The sequence below is a fragment of the Sciurus vulgaris genome (assembly GCF_902686455.1).
Source record: "Sciurus vulgaris genome assembly, chromosome: 1".
NCBI classification, from domain to species: domain Eukaryota; kingdom Metazoa; phylum Chordata; class Mammalia; order Rodentia; family Sciuridae; genus Sciurus; species Sciurus vulgaris.
This window is the reverse complement of record NC_136461.1, coordinates 80,168,913-80,185,310: the sequence shown is the minus strand read 5'-3', so window position 1 is coordinate 80,185,310 and position 16,398 is coordinate 80,168,913. Positions and strand designations below refer to the sequence as shown.

The window sequence follows — 16,398 nt, the reverse complement described above, 5'->3', positions numbered from 1 at the left end:
AGGAGATTGGGGAGAAGGAGAACAAGCATGCAAGCTAGCTCTATTATTTACAAGGTGTATAACCTGAAGCTAGTCACATTATGCTCTGGCTTCATCTGTAAAATGAAGGGGTTGAAGTTCAGATTAGGTGGCTCTATACTTTTAAATCTTTATTCACCAAAAGAGAGGAAATCTGACTGGCCAAAAATAGTTTCAGAAATAGTTTGTTGGGTGAGTGGCCGTCACAAAACCACAAGTACTTACAAGTTCACTTCTCATCAAGTAGGAAGCAGCGGCTCCTCTCAGTCATACCAGAACCTGACAAGTTTGGAGGCTGCCTGAGCAGAAACAAAGCAAAAGCAAGCCCCCCTATTCAGAGGAACCTTGGTAACTCTCCCTTCCCAGTCAGGCCTCCAGAGGCCCTGGAGAGATTCTACAGACTCAGAACTCTACATGAAGCTCCGGGGTTGGGCTGCCAGACAGATGTGAAGTTATCAAACAAACCCACTCTCGGTTCTCCTAATCACGCAAAAACTTTTTCAAATATATGCTTCCCAACCAAAAGTTTCTTGGACATTGAACTTCTTGAATCCTTGTAATTCAGAGATAATACCAGCCCTTTATCCATTTTTATGCACATAGTGATATGATAATACCCTTGTGATCTAGGTCTTGCAGAGGAAACTTGGATATGGAAGATAACTGGTTCACACTCCAAAAATAAATCTGGTCCATGTGATAGCTACTGAGGGAGGAGGGCAGAGAGCTGGGGATTATCCAAGTTTCTTGGGAAGTTTCCTTGAATTTGGGTGTGGTACGATTCCTTCTGATGTTCCTAAGTATGGTTTATCTAATCTGCCTTGAAACAACTCTGCTGGCTGATTGCTTTATCACTGATATATTCGTTGAATCTTCTCTCTGTAACTTTTGAAGATGGGGTCTGCCTTGACTGAAAGCAATGTCATAAGCAAAAAGATACAATAATTCACAAGGATATTCTCCTGAGCATTGTTTAAAGCAGTGAACTATCAGTAAAAACCAATCAGCAAAGGCACTGGCACACCCATATATTGTAATGTCAGAATTTAACATGCAGCAAAGCAAGTTGCTGAGTAGTATGTAAAGTATGATCTTATTTTGGTAAAAATCAATGATTACAATAATGATTACTATACACAGGAAGAAAACTGGAAGAACATATGTTAAGTGTACCAAGATGCTAATAATGATTACTTGAGGCTACGTGAACTAGGATGGAATTTGGGGAGATTTTGCTATATGTGTGTATCTCTGCAATGTTTGAATTTTATATACTTTTGTGTTACTTTTGGGTCAGAAGGAAAAAAGAAGGAAGAACCGAAAGCAGGGTAGCCTTAAAAACATTTCTTCCTGGCTTCCAGGTACTGATGCTATATCCTCTCATCAGTCAGCTTGAGAATTTGGTCCTGATTTGCATTCATGATCAAATGCCTTTTCTTGAGACACATTTTTTTTTTCCATGCGGGGGATCAAACCCAGGGACTGTGCTTGCAACGCAAAGCACTGTACCGACTGAGCTATCCCCCCACCCTAACACAGAGACATTTTCCATAGGTTTTACTCCAAAATACACAATAGTAATTTACTGCCTTCATTTATTTGTAATAGCTCTGTTCTGAACAGGTCATATTATTCCAGTAGACATTTGTATATTAAAATACTTGAGGTAGCTCAGTGTAGTGCTTGATAATTGAATTTAAAAATGTATTTATATATCATTTTCAATTAAATTGATGAGCCATTCTATTTTGTGTTTTAGGGCTTCTTTTTTTTTTTTTTAAATTACTCAATATGTGAGACTATTTATTGCAACAGGAAGAATGAAGAGTTTCAGGGTGCTGAGATTAGAGTCTGATGCAGACTATCCACTCAAAACGTTAAGGTTCCTCTGGGTTCAAGTTTTAACACATCTATCTATGTACAACAGAAATTTGGCCCCTAATACTGTTTCCTGGATGTTTCCAGGGAGTGTATTTTTTTTTAAACCTTATATTTAGGGACCCAGATTAACAAAATGATTATTTTCATAGGGTTTTTAGTTTGCAATTTACTTCATTCCCCCAGATTCAACACACACCATTATTATCATTAGTATTAAAAATAATTGGACTCGGAGTGACTGCATCAGAGCTCCAGGCAGCTGCTCAGAGGAGGAGGTGAGTAGTGAGTTGTTTGGACTCAAAGCAACCGCTCCTGAACACCGGGGGGCTGCCCGGAGGAGGAGTGCGGCTGGTCATTGGACTCAGAGCGACCACTCCTGAACACCCCGGGGGGGCTGCCTGGAGGAGGAGGAGGAACGGGGCGGGTCACTTAGACTCGGAGTGACTGCCCAGGGCTACGGGTGGTTGGCAGGAGGAGGAGGCATGCAGTGAGATGCTTGGACTCCTAGTGACCGCACCGGAACACTGGGCAGCTGCCCAGAGGAAGAGGCGGGCAGCAGGTCGCTGGGACTCGGAGCGGCTGTACGGGGGTCCAGGTGGCTGCTCAGAGGAGGGGCCGCATAGCCAGGCAATTAGGTGCAGAGCAGGGTCCCAGGATCTAGGAGGCTTCTTGGTGGAAGAGCTGCACAGAGACACACTTAGGGGCGGAGCGAAGGTTCCAGGACTACGGGCAGATTCTCTGAGGAGAGGCAGCCTAAGGAGACTCCTCTGCGAAGGGTGAGGCTCCCAGGCCCAGGAGGTAGGGCCGGGCCCCTGGGAACGTTGCAGAGGAAGGCAGCCCAGCCCAAGCAGTAGTTGTAGATTGAGGGGAACCTCTAGGAGGGAACTGACCAGCGAGACCTCCCCACCGGCTGAGTCTTCCCTGCTGGGTGAGGTTTTCCCACAAGGACGGTAAAACCAGAGACGCAGGCCCAAACAGGCCTTGCCTCAGCCCACAGCCTAGTTCCCCTTTGGATGACCATTGGTTAACAAGTGGAGGCACCTCTGCCCACTAGCAGGGATTATACCCCACCTGAAGGCCATCACCCCTAGAGAGACAGCTTCCTTGTGGAGCACCGCATTATCAACTTCCTCCAAGACTTCAGCCTACTGAAGGCTAAGAGGGGATATACTAGAAATCTTCAGGGACATTATAAGTCAATAGAGGAAATCTGCAATATCTCAGTGGTCCACTGATTCCTGAACAATATGAGAAAACAAGGGAAGAAAATGTCCCAAACATATCTAGATGTTACATCAATAAAATCCAATGACAGCATGGCAGAAGAAATGACAGAAAGGGAATTCAGAATGTACATAATTAAAATGATCAGGGAAGCAAACGATGAGATGAAAGAGCAAATGCAGGCATTGAATGATCACACCAATCAACAGTTAAAAGAGCAAATGCGGGAAGCAAAAGATCATTTCAATAAAGAGTTAGAGATATTGAAAAAAAAAAAAAACAAACAGAAATCCTTGAAATGAAGGAAACAATAAACCAAATTAAGAACTCCATAGAAAGCATAACCAATAGGATAGAACACCTGGAAGACAGAACCTCAGATATTGAAGAAAAAATATTTAACCTTGAAAACAAAGTTGAACAAACAGAGAAGATGGTAAGAAATCATGAACAGAATCTACAAGAACTATGGGATATCATGAAAAGGCCAAATTTAAGAATTATTGGGATTGAGGAAGGCTTAGAGAAACAAACCAAAGGAATGAACAATCTATTCAATGAAATAATATCAGAAAATTTCCCAAACCTGAAGAATGAAATGGAAAATCAAGTCCAAGAGGCTTATAGGACTCCAAATATACAAAATTACAACAGACCCACACCAAGGCACATTATAATGAAAATACCTAACATACAAAATAAAGACAGAATTTTAAAGGCTGTGAGAGAAAAGAATGAAATTACATTCAGGGGGAAACCAATACAGATATTAGCAGATTTTTCAATCCAGACCCTAAAAGCTAGAAGGGCCTGGAACAACATTTTTCGAGCCCTGAAAGAAAATGGATGCCAACCAAGAATCTTATAACCAGCAAAACTTACTTTCAGGGTTGACGATGAAATAAAATCCTTCCATGATAAACAAAGGCTAAAAGAATCTACAAAAAGAAAGCCAGGATTACAGAACATTCTCAGCAAAATATTCCATGAGGAAGAGATGAAAAACAAATAAGCAAATCAGCAAAGGGGGGAATTATTCTAAAGGAATTGTCAAATAAAGGAGGAACCAAGTCGTGTCAAAAAAATAAATAAATAAATAAATAAATAAAATAAAATAAATGAACCAAATGACCGGGAATACAAATCATATCTCAATAATAACCCTGAATGTTAATGGCCTGAATTCATCAATCAAAAGATATAGACTGGCAGATTGGATATAAAAGAAAGATCCAACAGTATGTTACCTGCAAGAGACTCACCTCATAGAAAGAGATACCCATAGACTAAAGGTGAAAGGATGGGGAAAAACATACCATGCACATGGACTCAGCAAAAAAACTGGAGTATCCATCCTCATTTCAGATAATGTGGACTTCAAGCCAAAGTTAGTCAGAAGGGATAAAGAAGGACATTTCATACTGCTTAAGGGAAGCATAAATCAGCAAGACATAACAATCATAAACATCTATGCCCCAAACAGTGGCTCATCCATGTATGTCAAACAAATCCTTCTCAATTTCAGAAACCAAATAGACCATAACACAATAATACTAGGTGATTTTAACATGCCTCTCTCACCACTGGACAGATCTTCCAAACAAAAATTGAACAAACAAACCATAGATCTCAATAACACAATCAATAATTTAGACTTAATGGACATTTATAGAATATACCATCCAACCAAGAGCGAATACACTTTCTTCTCAGCAGCACATGGATCCTTCTCTAAAATAGACCATATATTATGCCACAAAGCTAATGTTAGCAAATACAAGAAGATAGAGACACTACCTTGTATTCTATCAGATCATAATGGAGTGAAGTTAGAAATAAATGAAAGAGTAAAAAACAGAAACTACTCCAACACCTGGAGATTAAACAATATGCTATTATATGATGAATGGATAACAGAGGATATTAGGAAGGAAATTAAAAAATTCTTAGAGGTAAATGAGAACAAAGAAACATCATATCAAAATCTCTGGGACACTATGAAAGCAGTACTTAGAGGAAAATTTATTTCATGGAGTGCATTCAATAAAAGAAATAAAACTCAACAAATAAACGACCTAACACTACAGCTCAAAGCCCTAGAAAAAGAAGAACAGACCAACACCAAAAGTAGTAGAAGACAGGAAATAGTTAAACTCAGAGCTGAAATCAACGAAATTGAAACAAAAGAAACAATACAAAAAATTGACAAAATAAATAGTTGGTTCTTTGAAAAAATAAACAAAATTGATAAACCTTTAGCCACACTAACAAAGAGAAGATGAGAGAAAACCCAGATCACTAAAATTCGGAATGAACAAGGAAATATCACAACAGACACTATTGAAATACAGAACATAATTAGAAGCTATTTTGAAAATCTATACTCCAACAAAATAGAAAATTTCAAAGATATCAACAGGTTTCTAGAGACATATGAATTGCCTAAACTGAATGAGGAGGACATATACAATTTAAATAGACCAATTTCAAGTAATGAAATAGAAGAGGTCATCAAAAGCCTACCAACAAAGAAAAGTCTGGGACCAGATGGGTTCTCAGCCGAGTTCTACAAAACCTTTAAAGAAGAGCTCATTCCAATACTTCTCAAAGTATTCCATAAAATAGAAGAGGAGGGAACCCTCCCAAACTCATTCTATGAAGCCAATATTACCCTGATACCTAAACCAGAGACACATTGAGGAAAGAAAATTTCAGACCAATATCCTTAATGAACATTGATGCAAAAATTCTCAACAAAATTTTAGCAAATCACATACAAAAACATATTAAAAAGATAGTGCACCATGATCAAGTGGGTTTCATCCCAGGGATGCAAGGTTGGTTCAACATCTGGAAATCAATAAATGTAATTCACCATATCAATAGACTTAAAGTCAAGAATCACATGATTATTTCAATAGATGCAGAAAAAGCATTTGATAAAATACAGCACCCCTTCATGCTCAAAACAGTAGAAAAAATAGGGATAGTGAGAACATTCCTTAACATTGTAAAGGCCATCTATGCTAAGCCCATGGCTAATATCATTCTAAATGGTGAAAAACTGAAAGCATTCCCCCTAAAAACTGGAACAAGGCAGGGATGCCCCCTTTCACCACTTCTATTCAACATCGTTCTTGAAACTCTAGCCAGAGCAATTAGACAGACCAAAGAAATTAAAGGGATACAAATAGGAAAAGAAGAACTCAAGCTATCCCTATTTGCTGATGATATGATTATATACTTAGAGGAACCAGGAAATTCCACCAGAAAACTTTTAGAACTCATAGGTGAATTAAGTAAAGTAGTGGGATATAAGATCAATGCACATAAATCTAATGCATTTTTATGCATAAGTGATGAATCTTTGGAAAGAATAATTAGGAAAACTACCCCATTCACAATAGCCTCGAAAAAAATAAAATACTTGGGAATCAATCTCACAAAAGAGGTGAAAGACCTCTACAATGAGAACTACAGAACACTAAAGAAAGAAATGAAAGAAAACCTTAGAAGATGGAAAGATCTCCCATGTTCTTGGATAGGCAGAATTAATATTGTCAAAATGGCCATACTACCAAAAGTGCTATACAGATTCAATGCAATCCCAATTAAAATCCCAATGACATACCTTACAGAAATAGAGCAAGCAATTATGAAATTCATCTGGAATAATAAGAAACCCAGAATAGCTAAAGCAATCCTTAGCAGAAAGAGTGAAGCAGTGGGTATCGCAATACCAGATCTTCAACTCTACTACAAAGCAATAGTAACAAAAACGGCATGGTATTGGTACCAAAATAGAAAGGTAGATCAATGGTACAGAATAGAGGACACGGACACAAACCCAAATAAATACAATTTTCTCATACTAGACAAAGGGGCCAAAAATATACAATGGAGAAAAGATAGCCTCTTCAACAAATGGTGCTGGGAAAACTGGAAATCCATGCACAAAACTAGACTCAAAATGGATTAAGGACCTCGGAATCAGACCAGAGACCCTGCAGATTATAGAAGAAAAAGTAGGTCCAGATCTTCAACATGTCAGCTTAGGACCAGACTTCCTCAACAGGACTCCCATAGCACAAGAAATAAAAGCAAGAATCAATAACTGGGATAGATTCAAACTAAAAAGCTTTCTCTCAGCAAAGGAAACTATCAGCAATGTGAAGAAAGAGCCTACAGAGTGGGAGAAGATCTTTGCCAATCAGATAGAGCACTAATCTCCAGAATCTATAAAGAACTCAAAAAACTCTACACCAAGAATGCAAATAATCCAGTCGACAAATGGGCTAAGGAAATGAATAGACACTTAACAGAAGAAGATCTACAAGCAATCAACAAACATATGAAAAATGTTCAACATCTCTAGTAATAAGAGAAATGCAAATCAAAACCACCCTAAGATTCCATCTCACCCCAATTAGAATGGCGATTATCAAGAATACAAGCAACAATAGGTGTTGGCGAGGATGTGGGGAGAAAGGTACACTCACACATTGCTGGTGGGATTGCATATTGGTGCAGCCACTCTGGAAAGCAGTATGGAGATTCCTTAGAAAACTTGGAATGGACCCACCATTTGACCCAGCTATCCCACTCCTTGGCCTATACCCAAAGGACTTAAAATCAGCATACTACAGAGATACAGCCACATCAATGTTCATAGCTGCTCAATTCACCATAGCCAGATTGTGGAACCAACCTAGATGTCCTTTAATTGATGAATGGATGAAGAAACTGTGGTATATATATATACAATGGAATATTACTCAGCCATAAAGAATGATAAAATTATGGCATTTGCAGGCAAATGGATGAAATTGGAGAATATCATGCTAAGTGAGATAAGCCAATCTCAAAAAACCAAAGGACGAATGATATCGCTAATAAGTGGATGATAACACATAATGGGGGATGGGTGGGGTTAGTGTTAGGGTTAGAGTTAGGGTCAGGGAGGGGGGCAAGAATGGAGGAAGGAAGCACTGTATAGAGGGAAAAGAGGGGTGGGAGGCGTGGGGGGAAGGGAAAAAATAACAGAATGAATCAAACAACATTACTCTATGTAAATTTATGATTACACAAATGGTAATCTACCATGTACAAACAGAGAAACAACATGTATCCCATTTGTTTACAATAAAAAAAAATAACAACTTACAAAAGAGCAGATACTTACTGGCAGTTGCTACCAATTAACATTTAGTACTTTTTTTTTTTTTTTTTTTTTTTTTTTTTTTGTGGTGATGCTCGGGATTGAACCAAGGGCCTTCTACATGCTAGGCAAGCACTCAACCAACTGAGCTATATCCCCAGCCCCAAGTACTCACTTAAATTAAATGCCTCCTTTTTATTTGGCATTGGAAAGGATATGAAGATAACTCGGGCCCTGCAGGCATAAATGAGAGCTCTATGTTCAAAAATGTGTTCGTGAGGGGTCAGATAGTAGGCTATGTAGTTTCCCAGCTGAATAAAGGACTTCCTGCCCGGAAAATTGAGGATGTTTCAGGTGGGAGTTGGCATTATATTTAAGTTTTTAGAGAAATTCCAAGTGAAGGAAGGAAGGCAGAGGTAGGAATGTTCAGGGTCCTGAGTGTATTGGTGTTGGAGTATGTGGTACCTGAAGGGAAGATACAAGAAAGAAGGATATAGGAGCAATGCCAAGAGTGTTCCAGTTATAAGGACCAGGGGATCATCCCAACACCCTCAATTCACAATGAAGGCTCTAGGGCCCACAGAGAAAAGGAACTTCTCTCGATTCTTCAGTGGTGGGTATGGATTAGACCTCAACCTCTCCTTAGTTCCACAGTCGAGTTTTCAGACTAGCTGAGACAGATCGAGGAATGCCCAGAAGTCTAAGACAGCTGTCTTGGTGCACAGGAAAGACACTGGAAGTTCTTGAGCAGCAAAAATGAGTCAGGGACTAAGATAAGTTCAAGGTTCCTAGGGGAAATGATCGAGAAGCTGGAAATTATATTTTGGTTAACTAATTTCATATTGCATGGCTTGTGTTAACACATACAATCAATTCTAGAAAAAAAAAACTGATTAGTTCAACTGAAAACATTCAGGAGGGCTGGGGTTGTGGCTCAGTGGTAGACTGCTTGCCTAGCACACGTGAGGTTCAATTCTCAGCACCACATAAAAATAAATAAATAAAATAAAGGCAATGTGTCCATCTGTAACTAAAAAACTATTTTAAAAAATTTAGGAGATGGGGGTTGAGTTCAGTGATAGAGCTCATACTTAGCATGCTCTAGGCCCTGGGTTAGATCCCCAGCAAAAACAAAAAAGAAAAAAATATTGACTGTTCTGAAAGTGACCATTTGATTGAATATAATCTCTTAAGTCAAGTCTTCAGACATAGATTATATATTTTTTTTTTCTTTGCAGTACTGGGGATCGAACTCAGGGCCTTGTGCTTGCGAGGCAAGCACTCTACCAGCTGAGCTATCTTCCCAGCCCCATAGATAATTTTAAAGAGTAATTTCACAATGTTTGGAGGAAGTGGATAATCTGTAATGTGCATCAAATTCTCAGTTTGTCTTTTCTGAATCTTTGTTTCTGTCCTTTGAAGACTGAAGACTTTATCACTTGAGTCCAAACCTTATACAACAAACCTTGCATTTTCTTCATATTTCAATAAGAAAGTAATCAAACGATGACTCCTTTTTTGAGTTTTCTATTAGACTTGTTGTAGTGCATTTGTTTTATTTTTACATTTACTTTCCTCACAAGCAGTGTTTCTCAGCACTGCATTTAAAAATGTTACCTTTGGTTACAGATATACAAAGTGGACAAGTTGGCAGCATAAGTCCCTGTTGCCCTCACCTGTAGATTTGTAGGTCAGAGACTTATCTCACAATTACCAGGCTCTCAAGGGGAAGCCAGGAGCAGGGAGAGTCTGAGTGTCTGGATTCCAATTCCAGTTTGGCCACGTTGTGAGATCTTAGGCAAGTCTCAAGGTGTCTCTGATGCTGAGTGTCTTCTTTAAAATGGAACTTGTGGGGAGGACTGGGTTGCGGCGGGCGGAACGGTGTCTCCTTCACTTCGCCCTCCAGCCGCAGCAGCTGCAGCCCCATCCTAGCGAGCCGAGCGGCCTTAGCTGCGAGCCAAGCGGCAGCAGCGCCCCTCAGGAGACCTCCAGATCACCTCTTCCTGCGGCCTCGCCATGGCGACCTACGGACAGAGCTGCGTGCGGCCAATGTGTATTCCTCCATCATATGCTGACCTTGGCAAAGCTGCTAGAGATATCTTCAACAAAGGATTTGGCTTTGGGTTGGTGAAACTGGATGTGAAAACAAAGTCATGCAGTGGCGTGGAATTCTCAACATCTGGTTCATCTAATACAGACACTGGTAAAGTTACTGGGACCTTGGAGACCAAATATAAATGGTGTGAGTATGGTCTGACTTTCACAGAAAAATGGAACACTGATAACACTCTGGGAACAGAAATCGCAATTGAAGACCAGATTTGCCAAGGTTTGAAGCTGACATTTGATACTACCTTTTCACCAAATACAGGAAAGAAAAGTGGTAAAATCAAGTCTTCTTACAAGAGGGAGTGTATAAACCTTGGTTGTGATGTTGACTTTGATTTTGCTGGGCCTGCAATCCATGGTTCAGCTGTCTTTGGTTATGAGGGCTGGCTTGCTGGGTACCAGATGACCTTTGACAGTGCCAAATCAAAGCTGACAAGGAATAACTTTGCAGTGGGCTACAGGACTGGGGACTTTCAGCTACACACTAACGTCAATGATGGGACAGAATTTGGAGGATCCATTTATCAGAAAGTATGTGAAGATCTTGACACTTCAGTAAACCTTGCTTGGACATCAGGTACCAACAGCACTCGTTTTGGCATTGCAGCTAAGTATCAGTTGGATCCCACTGCTTCCATTTCTGCAAAGGTCAACAACTCTAGTTTAATTGGAGTGGGCTACACTCAGACTCTAAGGCCTGGTGTGAAGCTTACGCTGTCAGCTCTGGTAGACGGGAAGAGCATTAATGCTGGAGGCCACAAACTTGGGCTTGCCCTGGAATTGGAGGCTTAATCCAGCTGAAAGAAACCTCTGGGAATGGATATCAGAAGATTTGGCCTTAATATATTTCCATTGTGACCAGCAGGCTTCCCCCCCCCCCCCCCCCAAGAAGGTGATCAAAACAAGGATGATCTGAACAAGAGCTGTATTTTAAATATTTAGACAGTTACTTGTTAGCAGGTTTCTAGTTGAATTGGTTATCTAGTTACCAATGCTGCAGTCATGCAGTCACCTATACATTATTTAAATGTATTTAACTGTTAAATGCGCTACACACCAATAATGAAATAGACCTTTATGAAAACTGTGCAAAAAAAAAAAAAAAAAAAAAAATGGAACTTGTGTTCATCCGGGTTTGTGTTGGTTCTGAGAACTGATAGACAAGGTACCAACAGAGCTGACCCCAATGGCAATTCCGCAGTAAGCACCTTGATCAACTGTGCATTTTGCGTTTCCCTCTCTCTCTCTCTCTCTCTCTCTCTCTCTCTCTCTCTCTCTCTCTCTCTCTCTCTCTCTCTCTCTCTCTCTCTCTCTCTCTCGTGTGTGTGTGTGTGTGTGTGTGTGTGTGTGTGTGCGCGCTTGCGTCAGGCAGTGCTAAGACGGGAACCTAGGGCCTCGCATATGCTAGGCAAGTGCTGAGCTACCTCCCTTTTATTTGGAGACAGGGTCTCACTAGATTGCTCAGATTAGCCTCGAACTTGCCATCCTTCTGCTTCTGCCTCCCCTTTAGAGTAGCTGGGATTACAAGTGTGCACCACAACCCCGGAGGAACAGCAACATTTCTAAGTGGGATTGTCAACGTGCCCTTATTTCAGTTGCGCTCTACAATTTAAGAAGCTATAACAAAACACTTTACAGTTTGCTTCTCCAGGGTCAATTGTTATGACAGCATTACTTGAAAGCCTTTAAAGAAGATGTGTATTTCCACATCTCTGATTTATGTAAAACTATCTACCCCAAACAAAAACAGACCCTTTCTTTCTTTGAGTCTGGCCCGCTTCCCAGCTGTTCACATTCCCTCCGGGATTGTTAGGCCTCCACTCGCTCAGCAGGAGCCCGAGGAAAGTAAACATCTCCGCCAGGCAGGTGCCCCACCCACCATTTTATTTTGCTAAATCACTCCTTTAGCTAATATTTCAGGGACAGACACGCGACGCATCTGGCTCCAGCCAAATATTTTCAAGGTAAATATTTGCCAGTTCCATTGCAGTAACATGGGTAGCGCGACACAGGGAAGCATTCAGCAAATTTCAATCAGGGCCCGCGCAGCTGCCGGGCCGCGGCCCCGCCCCCTTCCCGTGAGCCCCCTCGCGGCCCCGCCCCCGCGCTTCCGGTCTCAGGCGCGTGGGCACGAGTTTGTGGGAGGCTGGGCTATGCCCAATTCAGTTTTGCTGAGTTGCAGGCTTTGCGAAACTGATATATTTTCCAGCAAGTATTGCCTTTGTTCATGCTTCACAACTCCTCAGAAGGGTGTTGGTTGTAGTCATCTGGAGGTAACTTGCCCAAGGTTTCTCAGTTGAGTATCAGAACCAGGATTCAAATCCAACTATCCTGAGGCTGAGGAGATAGCTCAGTGGTAGAGGGCTTGCCTAGTATGTTCAGGGACATACCTTTAATCCTCAGTACTGTGTAAAAGGAGGAAACAATCCAGGCATCCTGACTCCAGGGTCTGTCTTTAACCAGCACATTATGTGACCTTTCTTTTTCTTTCTTTCGTTTTTTTTTTTTTTTTTTTTTTTTTTTTTTTTTTAATATTTTTTAGTTGTTAATGGGCCTTTATTTTGTTTCTGTGTGGTGCTGAGAATCAAACCCAGTGCCTCACACATGGTAGGCAAGCACTCTGCCACTGAGCCACAACCCCAGCCCACTATGTGACCTTTCTTGTAGACCATTTGGCTTCATCTTGAACAACTCCAGTGATGGGAAGCTGTCTCAGAGGATTCCTGGCACTGTTAAGTCATTTCATCAGTTAGCATGCCTCCCCTTCATTATTAGTTCATGCCATAGGCTGTTGTCCAATATGGTTTCCTATTGTTTAAATAAGAAGAGAACTCCAGAGCCTGAGGCAGGAGGATCACAATTTCAAGGCCAGCCTTGGCAATTTATCAAGACATTGTCTCAAAACATATAAGCGCTGGGGATGTAGCTAAGTGGTAAAGCACCCCTGAGTTCAATTTCCAGTGCCATACACAAAAACCAAATATTTCAATGGCTAAAAAGCACATGAAAAAATAATCAACATCATTAATCATTAGGGAATTACAAGTTGAAAACATAATAAGATACCACTTCATATTCACTAGATTGGGTATAATCAATAAGACAGAAAATAACATGTTAACAAGGATGTGGAGAAACTGCAACCCTTATATATCACTAGTGAGAATGTAAAATGGTTCAGCCACTTTGGAAAAACAGCTTGACATTTTTTTTTTTAAAGATTAAGCTTAAAATTACTTTATAACCCAGCAGTTCCCCTCCTAGGTATGTACTCAAAAGAAATGAAAACATTTCCTCAAACTTGTATGTGAGGTTTACTTATAATAGACCAAAAGTGGAAACAATGCATCAATTTACAAATAAGTAAAGAATAAATGGTATATCCATACAATGGAGCTTTATCTGGCAGTCAGAATGATCCTAAAACATGTATAATCAGAAAAATGAGATATTATACTCTGTTTATGTATGATCTATCAAAATGTATAAGTACTTTCTACTGTCATGTACAACAAATTAGAACAAATAAAAAGTTTAAAAAAATAAGAAGAGAGGCACAAAAGAGAGTGAAGACCACAAAGAATAAAATTCCTCAGTCTGTCCTTCCTCCTTCAAACATTCCTGACCCACTTCCAGTTCTGTGGGCTTCCTGAAAAGACAAAATTTTCTGTTTTTCCTTTTCAAAGTAAAGTCCCGACTCTGTGTGTTCAGGAATAATTTAAGGTAGCTTACCTGAGTTTTATGATTAGCATAAATTAAAAGTATATGACATGATCCAGTAGTTTCACTTTTAGATATTTGACCAACAGAAATAGTTGTGGGAACTTTCAAGGACAAATATTCAATTTTTTTTTTTTTTTTTTTTTTTTTTGCGGTGCTGGGGATTGAACCCAGGGCCTTGTGCTTGTGAGGCAAGCACTCTACCAACTGAGCTATATCCCCAGCTAATTCAATATTTTTATTGTATCATTTTTGTAATTGTATAAAACAGGCAAGTTAAATGTCCATCATTAAGGAAGTAGCTAAGTAAATAATAAATAATAGAGTATCTTCATTTTGAAATGCAAAATGTAACTTGGAAAAATGTCAGTAACAGTGTGGAATTTAGAAAGTAATTTTTGTAACTATATTTGTAAAAAGCATATTGTATGCATTTAAAAAGGTTTGGAAGCCTATGCTCCAGATTATTCATAATAGTTACCCCTAGGGATGGAGGTGGTAGTAGGAAAGGATGAGAGAAGAATTCCCAATAGTCAAGGTCATCCCATTGTATTTTAGATATAAAGGGCAAAGGTTTCCTAGGCACCATGGCTCAGAGGGTAGTCAACTAATGTTTGCTGAATTGATTAATAGATTAGATCATGTCTTCAAAATGTATTGTGTATTTTAAACAATCGGTAAACAATAATTTTAAAAACAATATTAAATCAGTCTCCCCCCAAAAGGTATCAACATTGTTTCTCTGCTATTCAGATTACTTTTAGCTTACAATATATAATATTAATATAAATTTTCCATATTTGCTCTTGAGAAAGATCATTGGCATTTTAAAAATGGTGCTTGATGACATGTCATTCCCATTGTCATTGCAGTGGAGATACAGCAGTTAAAAAAATGTAACAGGTTGTGGTGGTACATGTCTGTAATCTCAGCAACTGGGAGGCTGAAGTAGGAGAATCACAAGTTCAAGGCCAGCCTCAGCAACTTAGTGAGACCCTGTCTCAAAAAGTTAAAAAAAAAAAAAGGACTGGGGATGTGACTCAGCAGTTAAGTACCCCTGGGTTCAATCCCTAGTAACCAAAAAAAGAATTAAAAATAAAAATAATATAAAGAACATTTTTTTCTTTGTAAAAGTTCCTTGAAGAAAATGTGGAAAGTAAGAAAAAAGTGTAAAGAAGTGTAAACAATGTCACCTATAATCTCATACTCCAAAGATAACACTATGAACTTTTAAATGTTTTTCTTTCCTTTTTTTTTTGTGCTCAGTACTTCTTTTTGGTAGGTTTTTAAAATTGTGATAACATATATATATATATATATATATGTTTATATATATTATATATATATTATGTGTTATTTTAACCATTGTGTATGATTTAGTGATATGAAGTACATTTACATTATTAGGCAACCATTATGACTGTTCTATTCCAGAATTTTCTTTTTTAAAATTTTTTATTTTGAGACAAGGTCTTGCTAAGTTTCTGAGGCTGGCCTTGAACTTGTGATCCTCCTGCCTCAGCCTCCCAAGTAGCTTGGATTTCAGGCATATGCTGCTGAGCCTGGCCAGAACTTTCTTATCCCAAATTTAAGCTGTGTTGATTCAATAATAACTGCATTATTCCATTCTGCTGTTCCTGGAAACCACTATTGTACTTTATGTCTCTATGAATTTGTTTTAGGTATACTTCATTTAATTGTATTTTCCTCTAAGAGATTTATAGTCTCAAGTCTCACATTTAGGTCTTTGATCCATTTTTAAGTTAATTTTTGTATACGATGTAAGGTAAGTGGCTAACTTCATTCTTCTGCATTTGAATTCAGTTTTCCTGTCACCATTTGTTGAAAAGACTTTCCCTATGTTCAGCACTTTATTTTTTTAAAAAAGCTTTCTTTTTGTATAGTTTTATTCTTTATTCATTTTTTAAATGTGGTTCTGAGGATTGAACCCCGTGCTTCACACATGCTCGGCAAGTGCTCTACCATTGGGCCACAACCCCAGCCTCATTCAGCATTTTCTTGATGCCAGACTTATTTTGATGGAAGCCTAGGCTGACTTCTCTGGAATGTCCTTATCACCTGCTAATGTGTGCTCAAGAGATTGTAAAGTTACTTGACTAGGAACATAGAAAAGATAAACTCAAGTCTTGTGCAGCTGCATTGTAGCTCAGTAGAACCTATTGGAAGTGATTGCTGAATATTGACTATACAGAGTTTAATGGAACCTTGGTTAAACCAGTTTCATTTGTCATGAAATGGGGATGATGATAAGATCATCAAGAATAGCA

The 16,398-nt window shown here is 39.3% G+C and overlaps 1 protein-coding gene across 1 annotated transcript; it reads left to right on the top strand.

Annotated features, from left to right (window-relative positions):
* The first annotated feature begins 10,138 nt into the window (after positions 1–10,138).
* LOC306668383 (non-selective voltage-gated ion channel VDAC2) lies at positions 10,139–11,301 on the top strand. The gene has a single exon (XM_079151680.1). The coding sequence runs from the start codon at positions 10,298–10,300 to the stop codon at positions 11,180–11,182; it is 885 nt and encodes a 294-aa protein (XP_079007806.1). The 5' UTR covers positions 10,139–10,297; the 3' UTR covers positions 11,183–11,301.
* Positions 11,302–16,398: the final 5,097 nt, after the last annotated feature.

What these genes read in the sequence shown, in the direction of transcription:
- LOC306668383 (XM_079151680.1), top strand. Translation starts at nt 10,298, where the DNA reads ATGGCGACCTACGGACAGAGCTGCGTGCGGCCAATGTGTATTCCTCCA.